The sequence below is a fragment of the Heterodontus francisci genome, chromosome 5, assembly GCF_036365525.1.
Source record: "Heterodontus francisci isolate sHetFra1 chromosome 5, sHetFra1.hap1, whole genome shotgun sequence".
In the NCBI taxonomy this organism is placed as follows: domain Eukaryota; kingdom Metazoa; phylum Chordata; class Chondrichthyes; order Heterodontiformes; family Heterodontidae; genus Heterodontus; species Heterodontus francisci.
In genome coordinates, this window is record NC_090375.1 from 86,703,995 (window position 1) to 86,721,823 (window position 17,829).

Below are 17,829 nucleotides of genomic sequence, written 5' to 3' on the forward strand. Positions count from 1 at the left end.
AATAATTTTTATTTTAAAAATAAGCAATTCCTGCTTATTTAAAAAGTTAATACTGGAAAGAAGCTTTTGTTCCTTTGAAGTATCAATTAGAGATTAAACGTGAATAATTGTTCCAAAACGTGTGATCTTTGGCAGCCTTTGCTGTTGGTGTCTTTGTTTATGAAAGTTTTTATGACTATATATGTGTACTTGTTTAATTTGTGTAGGTGTACAACAGAGCTGCCACAAATTTTTGAAGTCTTGCCTGTTGCAACTGCATTCTAAGCTGATATCTCTGATGTAAATTTAGAATATCTCCGTTCTGGCTACACAAATGCATATTGCAATAAAAGTTTGTATGTCATGTGTACTTAAATGTGAAGGTTTTCGTTTCTCATTTTTATTCAATTATCTTTTAGATGAGTGGATCAAATTTGATGATGATAAAGTCAGTGTTGTGGCACCTGAAGATATTCTGAAGTTATCTGGTGGTGGTGACTGGCACATAGCCTATGTTCTACTGTATGGGCCTCGTCGACTAGAAGTAATTGAAGATGAAACCCCACAGTGATATGGTTGAGCACAACTACCTTCATTTTCGTTATCCTGCATGACTATTACTGTTTTATGATGCCTTCACTTTCTGTAGCTTACCTTACTCAGGTAAGACTGCAAAGGGAAGGTGTTGCCTCAACTGTGACCCTGGTACTACTTCACATCATCTACCACACCTTTCAAAACAAATCAGGCATTAGTTGAGGAGGACCTGTGGATTTGATCAAATCTTAATTCTGATATTTCTCGATGTGGAATAATAAAAAAAAAAGTGATCCATAATTCTGTTTTTTGTTCCTTTTATGTTAATGTGGTTTTCAGTCACGTGTGGTTAATGGTGACTGGTTCTGTGATGCTGTACAAGAGAGAAACAAAGTTAATACTGTGAATGGGTTTCTTTTAATTATTTTACTAAATACATTTTGAAAATTAGTACAATGTAAACTTTGCATTGTAAAATTTACATTGTAACTACATACCAAGTTCTAATATTTTTTCCATTATTGTATTGCTGCTCCAGCCAAAACCAGTTTGCCTGAAACCACATTTTGTTGTATAATGTAAATTCATAAAACTTACCTGTTTCACTAAAACTTTGTGGTTTAACTTTATTATATGAATAAGAATTGCTGCAAAATAACTGAATTTGTCACTCTGAACCTAAGTATGTGATTCTTCATCACCTTATAATTTATTAACTCAGCATTGGATTTGAATTCCTCCACAGTGCTGAATTCCTGAGCTCGTGTGGAAATTATTAATTGGGGTCTCATGTTTTTCTGTCGGAAGGGAGTGCCAGTTGGCAGCTGCCTTGTGCACTGCCTGGAGGTTGGTTCGTATCTGGCTGGGTAAAGAGCTGGCCAGGTTGCTTGTGCTCTTAACAGTTGGTGTGTGGTCTGGAATCCACACATGGGACAGAATGCTGTCCACTACACTACAGTGCAATTTCATTTCAACTTTGATTGAAAAAATTATTCCTTATACTGAATAATAGCAAATATAAGGGATCAGAAAGGCCGTGCAGACCATAAAGCTTATTCTTCTATTATGCTGGTTTTCCAACAGGTGATTAGAAACCTTGGAAGTCCAAATACTGTCCACATTGGGACTCCATTCAACACTGTCATTAGCAGAGGGAGGACAAGCAGCAGTGGAGATAGGCTGACTGCAGGGTGCATATGCCTTCTTGACTACCTTGTCCACCTGCGTTGCCACTTTCAGTGATCTGTGGACCTGTACGCCCAGATTTCTCTGCCTGTCAATACTCCTAAGGGTTCTGCCATTTACTGTATACTTCCCACCTGTTTTAGTCCTTCCAAAATGCATTACCTCACATTTGTCCAGATTAAACTCTATCTGCCATTTCTCCGCCCAAGTCTCCAACCGATCTATATCCTGCTGTATCCTCTGACAATCCTCATCACTATCCGCAACTCCACCAAGCTGTGTGTCGTCCGCAAACTTACTAATCAGACCAGCTACATTTTCCTCCAAACATAATATATACTAAAAACAGCAAAGGTCCCAGCATTGATCCCTATGGAACACCACTAGTCACAGCCCTCCATTCAGAAAAGCACCCTTCCACTGCTACCCTCTCTTCTATGACCAAGCCAGTTCTGTATCCATCTTGCCAGCTCACCTCTGATCCCGTGTGACTTCACCTTTTGTACCAGTCTGCCATGAGGGACCTTGTCAAAGGCTTTACTGAAGGCCATGTAGACAACATCCACTGCCTTTCCTTCATCATCATCTTAGTCACTTTCTCAAAAAACTCGATCAAGTTAATGAGACACGACCTCCCCTTCACAAAACCATGCTGCCTCTCGCTAATAAGTCCATTTGTTTCCAAATGGGAGTAAATCCTGTCCAATAATTTCCCTATCAGTTACATAAGGCTCACTGGCCTGTAATTACCTGGATTATCCTTGCTACCCTTCTTAAACAAAGGAACAAAGGCTATTCTCCAGTCCTCTGCGACCTCACCTGTAGCCAATGAGGATACAAAGATTTCTTCAAGGCCCCAGCAATTTCCTCCCTTGCCTCCCTCAGTAGTCTGTGGTCGATCCCATCAAGGCCTGGGGACTTATCTACCTTAAAGTTTTTCAAGACGCCCAACACATCCTCATTTTTGATATCGACATGACCCAGACTACCTACGCACCCTTCCCTAGACTAATCATCCACCAAGTCCTTCTCTGGTGAATACTGATGCAAAGTACTCATTTAGTACCTCACCCATTTCCTCTGGCTTCACGCATAGATTCCCTCCTCTATTCTTGAGTGGGCCAACCCTTTCCCTGGCTACCCTCTTGCTCTTTATATACGTATAAAAAGCCTTGGGGTTCTCCTTAATCCTGTTTGCCAATGACTTTTCATGACCCCTTTTAGCCCTCCTGACTTCTTGCTTAAGTTCCTTCCTACTTACTTTATATTCCTCAAGGGCTTTGTTCCCAGCCTTCAAGCCCTTACGAATGCTTCCTTTTTCTTTTTGACTAGGCTCACAATATCCCTCGTTATCCAAGGTTCCCGAAACTTGTCAAACTTATCCTTCATCCTCACAGGAACATGCCGGTCCTGGATTCTAATCAACTGACGTTTATATTGTTATAATTAGCCTTCCCCCAATTTAGCACCTTCACCCGAGGACTACTCTTATCCTTATCCACAAGTACCTTAAAACTTACAGAATTATGGTCACTGTTCCTGAAATGCTCCCCTACTGAAACTTCAACCACCTGGCCGGGCTCATTCCCCAATACCAGGTCCAGTATGGCCCCTTCCCTCGTTGGACTATCTACATATTGTTTCAAGAAGCCCTCCTGGATGCTCCTTTCAAATTCTGCCCCATTCAAGCCCCTAGCACTAAGTGAGTCCCTGTCAATATAGGGGAAGTTAAAATCACCCACCACTACAACCCTGTTACCTTTACATCTTTCCAATATCTGTTGACATATCTGCTCCTCTATCTCCCGCTGGTTGTTGGGAGGCCTGTAGTAAACCCCAACATTTTGACTGCACCCTTCCTATTCCTGAGCTCCACCCATATTGCCTCGCTGCATGACCTGTCCGAGGTGTCCTCCCGCAGTACAGCTGTGATATTTTCCTTAACCAGTAATGTAACTCCCCCACCCCTTTTACATCCCCCTCTATCCTGCCTGAAGCCTCGAAATCCCGGAACGTTTAGCTGCCAGTCCTGTCCTTCCCTCAACCAATTCTCTGTAATAGCAACAACATCATAGTTCCAAGTACTAATCCAAGCTCTAAGTTCATCTGCCTTACTGGTTATACTTCTTGCATTGAAACAAATGCACTTCAGACCACCAGTTCCGCTGTGCTCAGCAACATCTCCCTGCTTGCTCTTCCTCTCAGTCTCACTGGCCTTATTCACTAGTTCCCTCTCAGTTATTTCACCTGCTGTCCTACTGCTCTGGTTCCCACCCTCCTGCCACACTAGTTTAAACCCTCCCGAGTGACGCTAGCAAACTTCGCAGCCAGGATATTTGTGCCCCTCCAGTTTAGATGCAACCCGTCCTTCTTGTGCAGGTCCCATCTGTCCAGGAAGAGATCCCAATGATCCAGATATCTGAAACCCTCCCTCCTACACCAGCTGTTTAACCACATGTTTAGCTGCACTATCTTCCTATTTCTAGCCTCATGGCACATGACGTAGGGACTAATCCTGAGATTACAACCCTAGAGGTCCTGTTTTTTAACTTACTACCTAACTCCCTGAACTCCCCCTGCAGGACCTCGTCACTCTTCCTGCCTATGTCGTTAGTACCAATGTGTACCAACACCTCTGGCTGTTCACCCTCCCCCTTCAGAATTCCCCCTGTCCGTTCAGAGACATCCTTGACCCTGGCACCAGGGAGGCAACATACCATCTTGGAGTCTCTTTCACGTCCACAGAAGCGCCTATCTGTGCCCCTGACTATAGAGTCCCCTATAACTATTGCTCTTCTGCACTTTGTCCCTCCCTGCTGAACAACAGAGCCAGCCGTGGTGCCACTGCTCTGGTTACTGCTGTTTCCCCCTGATAGGCCATTGCCTCTCAAATAGTATCCAAAACGGTATACTTGTTAGAGAGGGGGACAGCCACAGGGGATTCCTGCACTGACTGCCTGCACCTACTAGCGGTCACCCATCTATCTGCCTGCACCTTGGGTGTAACCTTGTCTCTAAAACTCCTGTTGATGATGCTTTCCGCCACTTGCATGCTCCTAAGTGCATCCAATTGCTGCTCCAACCGATCCATGCAGTCTGTGAGGAGCTGCAGTTGGGTACACTTCCTGCAGATGTAGTTGTCCGGAACGCTGGAAGTGTCACGGACCTCCCACATCTCACAGGTGAAGCACTTTACCTCTCTAACTGACATTTCTTTCACTAATTAACGAATTAATTTAAAATAAATACTTATTAAATCCTTACTAAATTAAGTTACAATTAACTATGTGGTCCCTAGCGCTAGATTTCTACTATAAATATTAAATGCTAAATACAGTAATCTCCTCCCTCCGATTTAGTTACTCCTCTACTTATTAATTAGTTAGTTAATTAGGGTTAATTAGTTTATCAATGTTTTATTTTCGAATTCAGTGCAGATTCCCTACCAGCCAATCAGGTCACAGCTTTCCTGTGATGTCACTTTTTCAGTTTTTTTTCACCCAAGGTAAGTTACTCTCTATACTCACCACTCCGGTCCTCCGCCCTCCGAGCCTTCTCCCTGGAACTAGGCCGCGAATCCCGGAGGTAAGGTTTTTATACTCACCGCTCCGGTACTCCGCCCTCCAAGTCTTCTCCCTGGAACTAGGCCACGAAGCCCCGAGGTAAGGTTTTTATACTCACCGCTCCATTACTCCGCCCTCCAAGTCTTCTCCCTGGAACTAGGGTTAGGCCACAGCTGGAGTACTACGTACAGTTCTGGTCACCACATTACAGGAAGGACATAATTGCTCTGGAGAGAGTACAGAGGAGATTTACAAAAATATTGCCAGGGCTTGAGGGTTGCAGCTATGAGGAAAGATTGTATAGGCTAGGGTTGTTTTCCTTAGAACAGAGGAGGCTGAGGGGTGACTTAATTGAGGTGCACAAACTTATGAGGGTCCCAGAGTAGACAGGAAGGAAGACCCCCAAACTGTAGTGGTGATGTTGGGAATGGCATTAAACAGGAAATTAGAGACGCATGCAATAGAAGAACATCTGTAATTATGGGTGAATTTAATCTGCATATAGATTGGGCAAATCAAATTAGTCACAATACCGGAGAGGAGGAAATCTTGGAGTGTATACGGGATGGTTTTCTGGACCAAAACATTGAGGAACCAACTGGAGAACAGGCTATCCAGACTGGGTATTGTGTAATGAGAGAGAAATAATTGACAACCTAGTGGTGCGAGACCCCTTGGGCATGAGCGACCATAATATGATAGAATTCTTCATCAAGATGGAGAGTGACGTAGTTAATTCTGAGACTAGGGTCCTGAATCTTAGTAAAGGAAACTACGAAGGTATGAGGCGCGAGTTGACTATGACGGATTGGAAAACGTTACTTAAAGGGATGACGGTGAAAAGGCAATGGCAAACATTTAAAGAACGCATGGATGAATTGCAACAATTGTTTATCCCTGTCTAACGGGAAAGGTAGCCAAACCATGGCTTATAAGGGAAATTAGAGATAGCATTAGATCCAAGGAAGAGGCATATAAATTTGCCAGAAAAAACAACAGACCTGAGGATTGGGAGCAGTTTAGAATTCAGCAAAGGAGGATTAAGAAGGGAAAAATAGAGTACGAGAGCAAGCTTGCGGGGAACATAAAAACTGACCAAAAGTTTCTACAAGTATGTGAAGAGAAAAAGATTGGTGAAGACAACTGTAGGTCCCTTACAATCAGAAACAGGGGAATTTATTATGGAGAACAACTAAATGCATACTTTGGTTCTGTCTTCACAAAGGAGGACACAAATATCATACCAGAAATGTTGGGGAACACAGGGCTTAGTGAGAGAGAGGAACTGAAAGAAATCAGTATTAGTAGAGAAATGGTGTTGGGGAAATTGTTGGGATTGAAGGCCAATAAATCCCCTGATGGTATGCATTTCAGAGTACTTAAAGAAGTGGCCCTAGAAATAGTGGATGCATTGGTGGTCATCTTCCAAGATTCTATAGACTCTGGAACAGTTCCTACAGATTGCAGGGTAGCTAATGTAACCCCGCTATTTAAAAAGGGAGGTAGAGAGAAAGCAGGGAATTATAGACCAGTCAGCCTGACGTCAGTAGTGGGGAAAATTCTAGAGTTCATTATCAAAGATTTTATAGCAGAGCACTTAGAGAACAGTGGTAGAATTGGGCAGAATCAGCAACGATTTATGAAAGGAAAATCATGCATGACAAATCTACTAGAATTCTTTGAGGATGTAACTAGTAGAGTTGATGAGGGACAGCCAGTGGATGTGGTTTATTTGGACTTTCAGAAGGCTTTCGACAAAGTCCCACATAAGAGATTAACGTGTAAAATTAAAGCGCATGGGATTGGGGGTAATGCATTGCGATGGATAGAAAATTGGTTGGCAGACGGGAAACAAAGAGTAGGGATAAATGGGTCTTTTTCCGAATGGCAGGCAGTGACTAGTGGGGTACCGCAGGGATCGGTGCTAGGACCCCAGCTGTTCACAATATATATTAATGATTTAGATGAGGGAACTAAATGTACTATCTCCAAATTTGGAGATGACACAAAACTGGGTGGGAGGATGAGTTGTGAGGAGGATGCAGAGAGGCTTCAGAGTGATTTGGACAAGTTGAGTGAGTGGCAGATGCAGTATAATGTGGATAAATGAGAGGTTATCCACCTTGGTAGCAAAAACAGGAAGGCAGATTATTATCTGAACGGCTATAAACTGAGAGAGGGGAATATGCAACGAGACCTGGATGTTCTTGTACACCAGTCGCTGAAGGTAAGCGTGTAGGTACAACAGGTGGTAAAAAAAGGCAAATGGTATGTTGGCCTTCATAGCGAGAGGATTTGAGTACAGGATGACTTGCTGCAATTATACAGGGCCTTGGTGAGGCCACACCTGGAATATTGTGTGGTTTGGTCTCATCTGAGGAAGGATATTCTTGCTATGGAGGGATTGCAGCGAAGGTTTACCTGACTGATTTCTGGGATGGCAGGACTGACGTATGAGGAGAGATTGAGTCGGATAGGATTTTATTCACTGTAGTTCAGAAGAGTGAGGGGGGTTCTTATAGAAACCTATAAAATTCTAACAGGACTTGATAGGGGAGATGCAGGAAGGATGTTCCCAATGGTGGGGGAGTCCAGAACCAGGGGTCATAGACCAAGGATACAGGAAAGACCCTTCAGGACTGAGATGAGGAGAAATTTCTTCACCCAGAGAGTGGTGAACCTGTGGAATTCACTGAGAAAGCAGTTGAGGCCAAAACATTGTATGTTTTCAAGAAGGAGTTAGATATAGCTCTCTGGTCTAAAGGAATCAAAGGATATGGGGCGAAAGCGGGAACAGGTTACTGAGTTGGATGATCTGCCATGATCATAATGAATGGCGGAGCAGCCTCGAAGGGCCGAATGGCCTACTCCTGCTCCTATTTTCTAAGTTTCTATGATCTGTTTCCCCTAGCGGAGAGGTTAATTACCAGGCGGCACAGATTTAAGGTGATTGGTAGAAGGATTAGAGGGGAAATGAGGAAAAACTTTTTCAGCCAGATGGTGGTGGGTGTCTGGAATACACTTCCCGGATCAGTGGTGGAGGCAGAAACCCTCAACTCTTTTAAATGGTGCCTGGACATGCACCTGAAGTGCTGGAACCTACAAGGCTATGGACCAAGTGCTGAAGGTGGGATTAGATTGAGCGGCTAGATTTTTTTCAGCCGACGCAGACACAATGGGCTAAATGGCCTCTTTCTGTGCCATAAGTTTTCTATGATTACACTTCTAAAGTGCTTTATTGGCTGTAAGGGGAATTTGGGACATATTAATGTTTATATAAATACAAGTTTTTCTTATATTGACCATGATTCTTGCTAGAAGCAAAGGAAAATGATGATCGAATCATTTATGGCGCAGAAGGGGGCCATTCAGCCTATCGAGTCCATTCCGGCTCTGCGCGGAGCATTCCAGTCAGTCCCACTCCCACGCTCGATCCCCATGGCCCTGAAAGTTTATTTTCTTTAAGTGCCCATCCAATTTCCTTTTGAAATCATTGATTGTTTCTGCTTCGACTACCCTTGTGGGCAACGGGTTCCATTGCTACTCGCTGTGTAAAAAAAAAGTCCTTCCTCACATTTCCCCTGCATCTCTTGCCCAAAACCTTCAATCTGTGTCCCCTAGTCCTTGTGGCATCAGTTAATGGGAACGGTTTTTCCTTGTCTATGTTACAGGTGCTTCGTTTGTTTTTTTTTGAGGACTTGGGTTTTAAACTGAAAAGGATTCCATAGATGCTGGACGATGTATTTTGTTTGAAAAGAGCGGGGAGTGCTCGGAGAGATTTCATTGAAAAGAGCGGGGAATGCTCGGAGAGATTTCATTGAAAAGAGTGGGGAGTGCTCGGAGAGATTTCATTGAAAAGAGCGGGGAGTGCTCGGAGAGATTTCATTGAAAAGAACGGGGAGTGCTGGGAGAGGTTTAATTGAAAAGAACGGGGAGTGCTGGGAGGGATTTCATTGAAAAGAGCGGAGAGTGCTCGGAGAGATTTAATTGAAAAGAACGGGGAGTGCTCGGAGAGATTTCATTGAAAAGAGCGGGGAGTGCACGAAGAGATTTAATTGAAAAGAGCGGAGAGTGCTCGGAGAGGTTTAATTGAAAAGAACGGGGAGTGCTGGGAGAGATTTAATTGAAAAGAGCAGAGAGTGCTCGGAGAGGTTTAATTGAAAAGAGCGGGGAATGCTGGGAGAGGTTTCATTGAAAAGAGCGGGGAATGCTGGGAGAGGCTTCATTGAAAAGAGCTGGGATGAGGAATAGATAGAATGTTTTCGGGATAATTTCTTGGAACAGTACATTCTGGAGCCAACCAGAAAGCAAGCTATACTAGACCTGGTATTGTGCAATGAGATAGGATTAATAAATGACCTCATAGTTAAGGCGCCCCTAGGTAGCAGTGATCATAATATGGTTGAATTTTACATTCAGTTTGAGGGAGAGAAGAGTGGGTCCAAGACCAGTATTTTAAACTTAAATAAGGGCAACTATGAGGGTATGAAAACAGAGCTAGCTGAAGTAAACTGGCAAATTAGGTTAAGGGAAAGGTCAATAGAGATGCAATGGCAGACATTTAAGGAGATATTTCAGAATACACAGAATAGATACATTCCAATGAGAAAGAAAAATTCCAAGGTGGGGGGGTGGGGGGGGGGGGGGTGGTGGGGGCAGACCCGCCCTCCGCAGTTAACCAAAACAGTTAAAGATGGTATCAAACTTAAAGAAAAAGCATCTAATTCCGCATAGATGGGTGGCAGGTCAGAAGATTGGACAGAATATAAAAAAACAGCAAAAATTGACTTAAAGATTGATAAGGAAGGTAAAATTAGAGTACAAGAGAAAGCTAGCTAGAAAATTAAAGACAGATAGTAAGAGTTTCTGTACATATTTAAAAAAGAAAAGAGTTAACAAAGTGAACGTTGGTCCTATAGCAAGTGAATCTGGGGAATTAATAATGGATAATAAGGAGATGGCAGATGAATTGAATAGGTATTTTTGAATCGGTCTTCCCCATAGAGGATACAAGTAACATCCCACAATTAGCTGTAAGTCAGGAAATGGAAGGGAGGGAGGAACGCAAGAAAATTACAATCACCAGGGAGGTGGTACTGAACAAATTGTTGGAGCTGCGGGCTGACAAGTCTCCGGGTCCTGATGGACTTCATCCTAGGGCCCTAACCACTACTGTGGCGTAGTGGTATTGTCACTGGACTGGTAACCCAGAAACCCAAGGTATTGCTTGGGGGACATGGGTTCAAATCCCACCACTGCAGAAGGTGGAATTTGAATTCAATTAATAAATCTGGAATTAAAAGCTAGTCTAATGATGGCCATGAAACCATTGTCAATTGTTGTAAAAACCCATCTGGTTCACTAATGTCCTTTAGGGAAGGAAATCTGCTGTCCTTATCTGGTCTGACCTACATGTAACAGCAATATGGTTGACTCTTACATGCCCTCTGAAATGGCCTAGCAAGCCACTCAGTTGTATCTAACCGCTACGAAGTCAATAAAAAGGAATAAAACTGGACGGACCACCCGGCATCGACCTAGACACTGGAAACAACAACGGCAAACCCAGCCCTGTCGACCCTGCAAAGTCCTCCTTACTAACATCTGGGGACTTGTGCCAAAGTTGGGAGAGCTGTCCCAGAGACTAGTCAAGCAACAGCCTGACATAGTCGTACTCACGGAATCATACCTGGCAATGACCCAGACACTGCCATCACCATCCCTTGGGCATGTCCTGTCCCACCAGCAGGACAGACCCGGCAGAGGTGGCACGGTGGTATACAGTAGGGAGGGAGTTGCCCTGGGAGTCAACATCGACTCCAGGCCCCATGAAGTCTCATGGCATCAGGTCAAACATGGGTAAGGAAACCTCCTGCTGATTACCACCTACCGCCCTCCCTCAGCTGATGAGTCAGTACTCCTCCATGTTGAGCACCACTTGGAGGAAGCACTGAGGTGGCAAGGGCACAGAATGTACTCTGGGTGGGGGACTTCAATGTCCATCACCAAGAGTGGCTCGGTAGCACCACTACTGACTGAGCTGGCTGAGTCCTAAAGGACATATCTGCTAGACTGGGTCTGCAGCAGGTGGTGAGGGAACCAACAAGAGGGAGAAACATACTTGAAATCGTCCTCACCAATCTGCCTGCCGCAGAAGCATCTGTCCATGATAGTATTGGTCGGAGTGACCACCGCACAGTCCCTGTCGAGACGAAGTCCCGCCTTCATATTGATGATACCCTCCATCGTGTTGTGTGGCACTACCACCGTGCTAAATGGGATAGATTTCAAACAGATCTAGCAATGCAACACTGGGCATCCATGAGGCGCAGTGGGCCATCAGCAGCAGCAGAATTGTACTCAACCACAATCTAATCTCATGGCCAGCATATCCCCCACTCTACCATTACCAGGAGACCAACCCTGGTTCAATGAAGAGTGCAGGAGGGCATGCCAGGAGCAGCACCAGGCATACCTCAAAATGAGGTGTCAACTTGGTGAAGCTCCAACACAGGACTATCTGCGTGCCAAACTGCGGAAGCAGCATGCAATAGACAGAGCTAAGTAATCCCCATAACCAATGGATCAGATCTAAGCTCTGCAGTCCTGCCACATCCAGTCGTGAATGGTGGTGGACAATTAAACAACTAACTGGAGCAGGTGGCTCCACAAATATCCCCATCCTCAATGACGGGGGAGCCCAGCATATCAGTGCGAAAGATAAGGCTGAAGCATTTGCAACAATCTTCAGCCAGAAGTGCCGAGTTGATGATCCATCTCGGCCTCCTCCTGAAGTTCCCAGCATCACAGATGCCAGACTTCAGCCAATTCGATTCTCTCCGTGTGACATCAAGAAATGGCTGAAGTACTGAAATACTGCAAAGGCTATGGGCCCCGACAACATTCCGGCAATAGTACTGAAGACCTGTTCTCCAGAACTTGCCGTGTCCCTAGCCAAGCTATTCCAGTTCAGTTACAACACTTGCATCTGCCCTGCAATGTGGAAAATTGCCCATGTATGTCCTATATACAAAAAGCAGGACAAGTCCAACTCGGCCAATTACAGCCCCATCAGCCTGCTCTCAATCATCATGGAAGTGATGGAAGGTGTCATCAACAGTGCCATCAAGCGGCACTTGCTTAGCATTAACCTGCTCAGTGATGCTCAGTTTGGGTTCCGCCAGGGCCACTCAGCTCCTGACCTCATTACAGCCTTAGTTCAAACATGGACAAAAGAGCTGAACTCAAGAGCTGAGGTGAGAGTGACTGCCCTTGACATCAAGGCAGCATTTGACCGAGTATGGCATCAAGGAGCCCTAGCAAATCTGAAGTCAATGGGAATCGAGGGAAAGCTCTACGCTGGTTGGAGTCATACCTAGCACAAAGGAAGATGGTTGTGGATGTTGGAGGTCAATCATCTGAGCTCCAGGAGTTCCTCAGGGTAGTGTCCTATGCCCAACTATCTTCAGCTGCTTCATCAATGACCTTGCTTCAATCATAAGGTCAGAAGTGGGGATGTTCGTTGATGATGTTCGTTGATGATTGTACAATGTTCAGCACCATTTGCAACTCCTCAGATAGTGAAGCAGTCCATGTAGAAATGCAGCAAGAGTTGGACAATATCCAGACTTGGACTGTAAGTCGCAAGTAACATTTGCGCCACACAAGTGCCAGGCAATGACCATCTCCAACAAGAGAGAATCTAACCATCTCCCCTTGACATTCAATGGCAATACCACTATCAACATCCCCCACTATCAACATCCTAGGGGCTACCATTGACCAGAAACTGAACTGGAGTCGCCATATAAATACTGTGGCTACAAGAGCAGGTCAGAGGCTAGGAATCCTGCGGCGAGTAACTCACCTCCTGACTCCCGAAAGCCTGTCAACCATCTACAAGGCACAAGTCAGGAGTGTGATGGAATACTCTCCACTTGCCTGGATGGGTGCAGCTCCAACAACACTCAAGAAGCTCGACACCATCCAGGACGTAGTAGTCCACTTGAATGGCTCCCCATCCACAAACATTCACTCCCTCCACCACCGACACACAATGGCAGTGGTGTGTACCATCTACAAGATGCACTGCAGCAACACACCAAGACTCCTTAGACAGCACCTTCCAAACTCGTGACCTCTACCAACTAGAAAGACAAGGGCAGCAGATGCGTGGGAACATCACCACCTGCAAGTTCCCCTCCAAGTCACACACCATCCTGACTTGTACTATATCGCCGTTCCTTCACTGTCGCTGGGTCCAAATCCTGGAACTCCCTTCCTAACAGCACTGTGGGTGTCCCTACCTCCCATGGACTGCAGCGGTTCAAGAAGGCAGCTCAGCAAGGGCAATTAGGGATGGTCAATAAATGCTGGCCTGGCTAGCGACGCCCACATCCCATGAATGAATTTAAAAAAAAGAAGCGGCTCGTGAGATAGTTGACGTGTTTGTTTTAATTTTCCAAAAATCCCTCGATTCAGCCAAGGTTCCGCTAGACTGGAAAATAGTGAATGTAATTCCTTTATTCAAAAAGGGAGACAGAAAGCAGGAAACAACTGGCTGTTAAGTTGTAGTCTTAGGGAAAATGTTAGAAGCTATTATTAAAGATGTTATAACAGGGGACTTAGAAAAATTGAAGGTAATCAGTAATCAAAATGGTTTTATTAAAGGGAAATCATGTTTAACCAATTTACTGGAGTTCTTTGAGGGAGTTACATGTGCTGTGTATGAAGGGGAACCAGTGGATGTATTGTACTTAGATTTTCAGAAGGCATTTGATAAGGTACCACATCAAAGGTTATTGCAAAAAATAAAAGCTCATGGTGTAGTGGATAACATACTGGCATGGATAGAAGATTGGCTAGCTAACAGGAAACAGAGAGTAGGCATAAATGGGTCATTTTCTGGTTGGCAAGATGTAATGAGTGGCGTGCTGCAGGGATCTGTGCTGGGACCTGAACGTTTACAATTTATATAAACGATTTAGATGAAGGGACTGAAGGTATGGTTACTAAATTTGCTGATGACACAAAGATAGGTAGGAAAGTAGGTTGTGAAAAGGACATAAGGAGGCTACAAAGGGATATAGATAGGTTAAGTGAATGGGCAAAAATCTGGCAGATGGCATATAATGTGGGAAAATGCTAAGTTGTCTATTTTAGCAGGAAGAATAACAAAGAAGTATGTTATCTAAATGGTGAGAGATTGCGAAGCTCTGAGATGCAGAGGGATCTGGATGTCCTAGTGCATAAATCATAAAAGGTTAGTATGTAGGTACAGCATGTAATTAGGAAAGCTAATAGAATGTTATCATTTATTGCAAGGGGAATTGAATACAAAAATATGGAGGTTATGCTTCAGCTATACAGGGCATTGGTGAGAGTACATCTGGAGTACTGTGTACAGTACTGGTCTCCTTATTTAAGGAAGGATGTAAATGCGTTGGAACCAGTTCAAAGAAGGTTTACTAGACTGATACCTGGAATGAGTGGGCTATCTTATGAGGAGGGATTGGACAGGCTAGGCTTGTATCTGCTGGAATTTAGAAGAGTAAGAGGTGACTTGATTGAAACACATAAGATCCTGAGGGGTCTTGACAGGGTGGATCTGGAAAGGATGTTTCCCCTTGTGGGAGAATCTCGAACCAGGGGTAACCATTTAAAAATAAGGGGTCATCCATTTAAGACAGAGATGGGGAGAAATTTTTTCTCTCAGAGGGTCGTGAATCTTTCGAACTCTCTTCCTCAAAAGGTGATGGAAGCAGAGTCTTTGAATATGTTTAAGGCAGAGGAAGATAGATTCCTGATAAGCAAGGGGGGTGAAAGATTATTGGGGGCAGGTGGTAATGTGGAGTAATCAGTTCAGCCATGAACTTATTGAATGGCGGAGCAGGCCCGAGGAGCCGAGTGGCATACTCCTGCTCCTAATTCGTATGTTGTTTAAAAAAGTAATTTGAAGGTCTTCTGGACTTGGTTTGAAAACAAACAATTACTGGAAGCATCAAGGGGAGCTGAAAACAAGCCCTTACTGGAAGTCACCTGTCTTCAGATAATTACCCAGAAGGGTTTTTTGACTTGCGGAAAGATGTTTACAAAGAAGTGACAGGTCACGATTTATAGGGGTCAGGAGGCTTTACTCTTGTGAAACTCTTGTGCTTTCACTTTGGACAGTGAGTTAGGATATGGACAGTGTTAAAAAGACAGTTGGGGAAAATTTGCCAAGGGAGCAAACCCCGACTCAGCTTGTTCCATTTCTTTAAAAAAGCCTGTCAATTTTTCCATCTCTTTAAGAAGCCCTGAGAAGCAATTGTAAGAAACTGCCTGAAACCCCTATTGCTGTATTTCTCCTGGAAAGCCTGCCCAATAACTGATCTTCAATGTCGCCTGAAAAGAACTGTTCAAGGAAGATCCCAGTGACACCTGTCTATGTATATTTGGGACGCCAAACCAAAACAAAGGACATCTGACATCTTCCCATATCTTCTCTTTTTTCTTCAAGAATTAGCAAGTATTTGGCCAAATAATTTTTTGGTTTTTTTTGTAATGGAGCTCTAAAGAGAAAATCTCTACTTTTCCGGTTAACCGGTTGTGTGTGAGGGGCTAAGGTAAACGGGAACTTTCATGTTTCACTCTGTGTGTTAATGCTTTGCTTCGTTACTGGTTATGTCTTGTTTTATGATAAACAAATAAATTTTGTTGCCTATTAAACAAACCTGGTTGGTGTGTTTTATTCTGGGATAAAAAGTCTATGATTGACCGTATCGGTAACTGGGAAAAAATTTAAATAGAACAACAGTGCACTCCTCCTGCCTTGGTCATAACAGCTACCTTATCTAAGCTAGTCTGATCTTGTACACCTCCATCAAATCTCCCTCAATTTCCTTTGCTCCAAAGAGAACAACCCCAGCAACATCACTCAGAGCGAGTCCCAAAGAAAATAGTTGTATGTTAAGCTTTGCTGCGATCAAACAATAAATCTTGACATTCAGAAGTTGAGGTAATTTGAAAGGGAGGCATGGCATATTGAGATTTGGTCCCTCTGATAATATAGAATACGTATTGAAGATTTTATTGCGTTGCTATTTCATGTTAGATACATTCTGAATTTAAGCTCATCAGTAGAAGTTGGGGAGTGAGGTGGTGGGGGGGTGCGGGGTGGGGTTGGTTAGTGGAAGAGGCTGATTTCAACAGGACTTCTGCTACTGGAAGTTGTAAATGAGCTCAGTATTGCTTAAGTATTAGATACCCATGGCTATGGGGATTCAACAGAAAGGCTTGGATTCACATTAACATCAGAGCAGTAGAGGACTACCAACTATTACTGTAGCATTTGTCGAGTACAGAGGGCAAGCTCTTCAATTTCTGTGGCTGTTCCAAGGGAATTAAGTTAATAGGTAGAAAAAGACTTACATTTTATAGTGCTTTTCACTATGGGATGTCCCAAAACACTTTACAGCCAATGAAATACTTCTGAAGGGTAGTCATTGTTGCAAAGTAGGAAACGCAGAAGCCAATTTGCGCACAGCAATCTCTCTCAAACAGTAACATGCTAATGACCAGCGAATCTATTTTTGTGATGTTGATTGAGAGAGAAATATTGGCGAGGACACTGAGGATATAAATTTCTCAAAGCTGGTGCCTCTTGATTATGTGAAAAATCACTGGCCTCGGTAATGCAAGTAGAATCAGAACCAGTTTCTGTGTACGCTCCTGCTTAATCAAGATTGCATCTTCAACACTGTGTTCATTGCTTCAGAAAGTGTGCAACACAATTAGACGCCAAATCTATAGGTCTGCAAGACAAGGCACAAAGTTTCCAGACTTAGTCCACACTTACAACAATCACTGAGAATATAGTGAACTTCCTCCAGAATTTGAAAAGGATGATGGTTAAGAATGCTGAGGATGATGCAAAGGAAAGGCAGGGACTCACATAGAAGATGTTTGAACTTGAAACCACTGCAGAAGAGAACAAAAAATAAATAATTAGGATGGGTGGGAAAAGGAACCAAAGAAAATAAGGTCTTGGAGAACGGGAGATAAAGAAAAATAGGGCCTGATAAGGGATAAAAAGGATGATGGGAGCAATGGTCTTATGACTGGTGTTCTGGTCCTACTGTTTTTTTTTGGTGGGTGGCCTGGGTGGGGGTGGGGGGGGGGGGAATGGGTGCGGAGTATGCAGTGTGTCTTTAAATCAGCAAAGGATCAGTACTGCTTTAAGAACAAGCAAGCCTCAGGTGTTATGGAGAAGGTGCATTCTGTTTGCCATTGGCTACAACCCTACAGAGAGGGAACCAATCAATTTCAGCTAGTGCAGACTGGTTGCCTTGGACACAACCACTCAGTGACTGAGGTTAAATATACAATGTTGCAATTGACTGTTTGAAACTAGCTGAAAAACAGTCTTTAGACAGACTGTCTGCCAGCATGTAGTGAAGGAAATAGGAGAGCTCTCGCTGTCTGTTTAAACCCTGTTTATTATACTCCCTCAAAATTTTAAAGAAGCTTCAAGCCAGATTAATTTCTTAAAAGGAAATAACCAATTACTTTAACTACTGAACTGTAA

At 43.8% G+C, this 17,829-nt stretch overlaps 1 protein-coding gene across 1 annotated transcript in view; it reads left to right on the forward strand.

Annotated features, from left to right (window-relative positions):
- Window positions 1-1,127, forward strand: part of usp14 (ubiquitin specific peptidase 14 (tRNA-guanine transglycosylase)) — a 95,358-nt gene extending 94,231 nt beyond the window's left edge. Inside the window, exon 16 of the mRNA XM_068031725.1 lies at window positions 399-1,127. Coding sequence (XP_067887826.1) covers window positions 399-550 — 152 coding nt within the window. The 3' untranslated portion in view covers window positions 551-1,127. The remainder of the gene's footprint in view (window positions 1-398) is intronic.
- The last annotated feature ends 16,702 nt before the right edge of the window (window positions 1,128-17,829 follow it).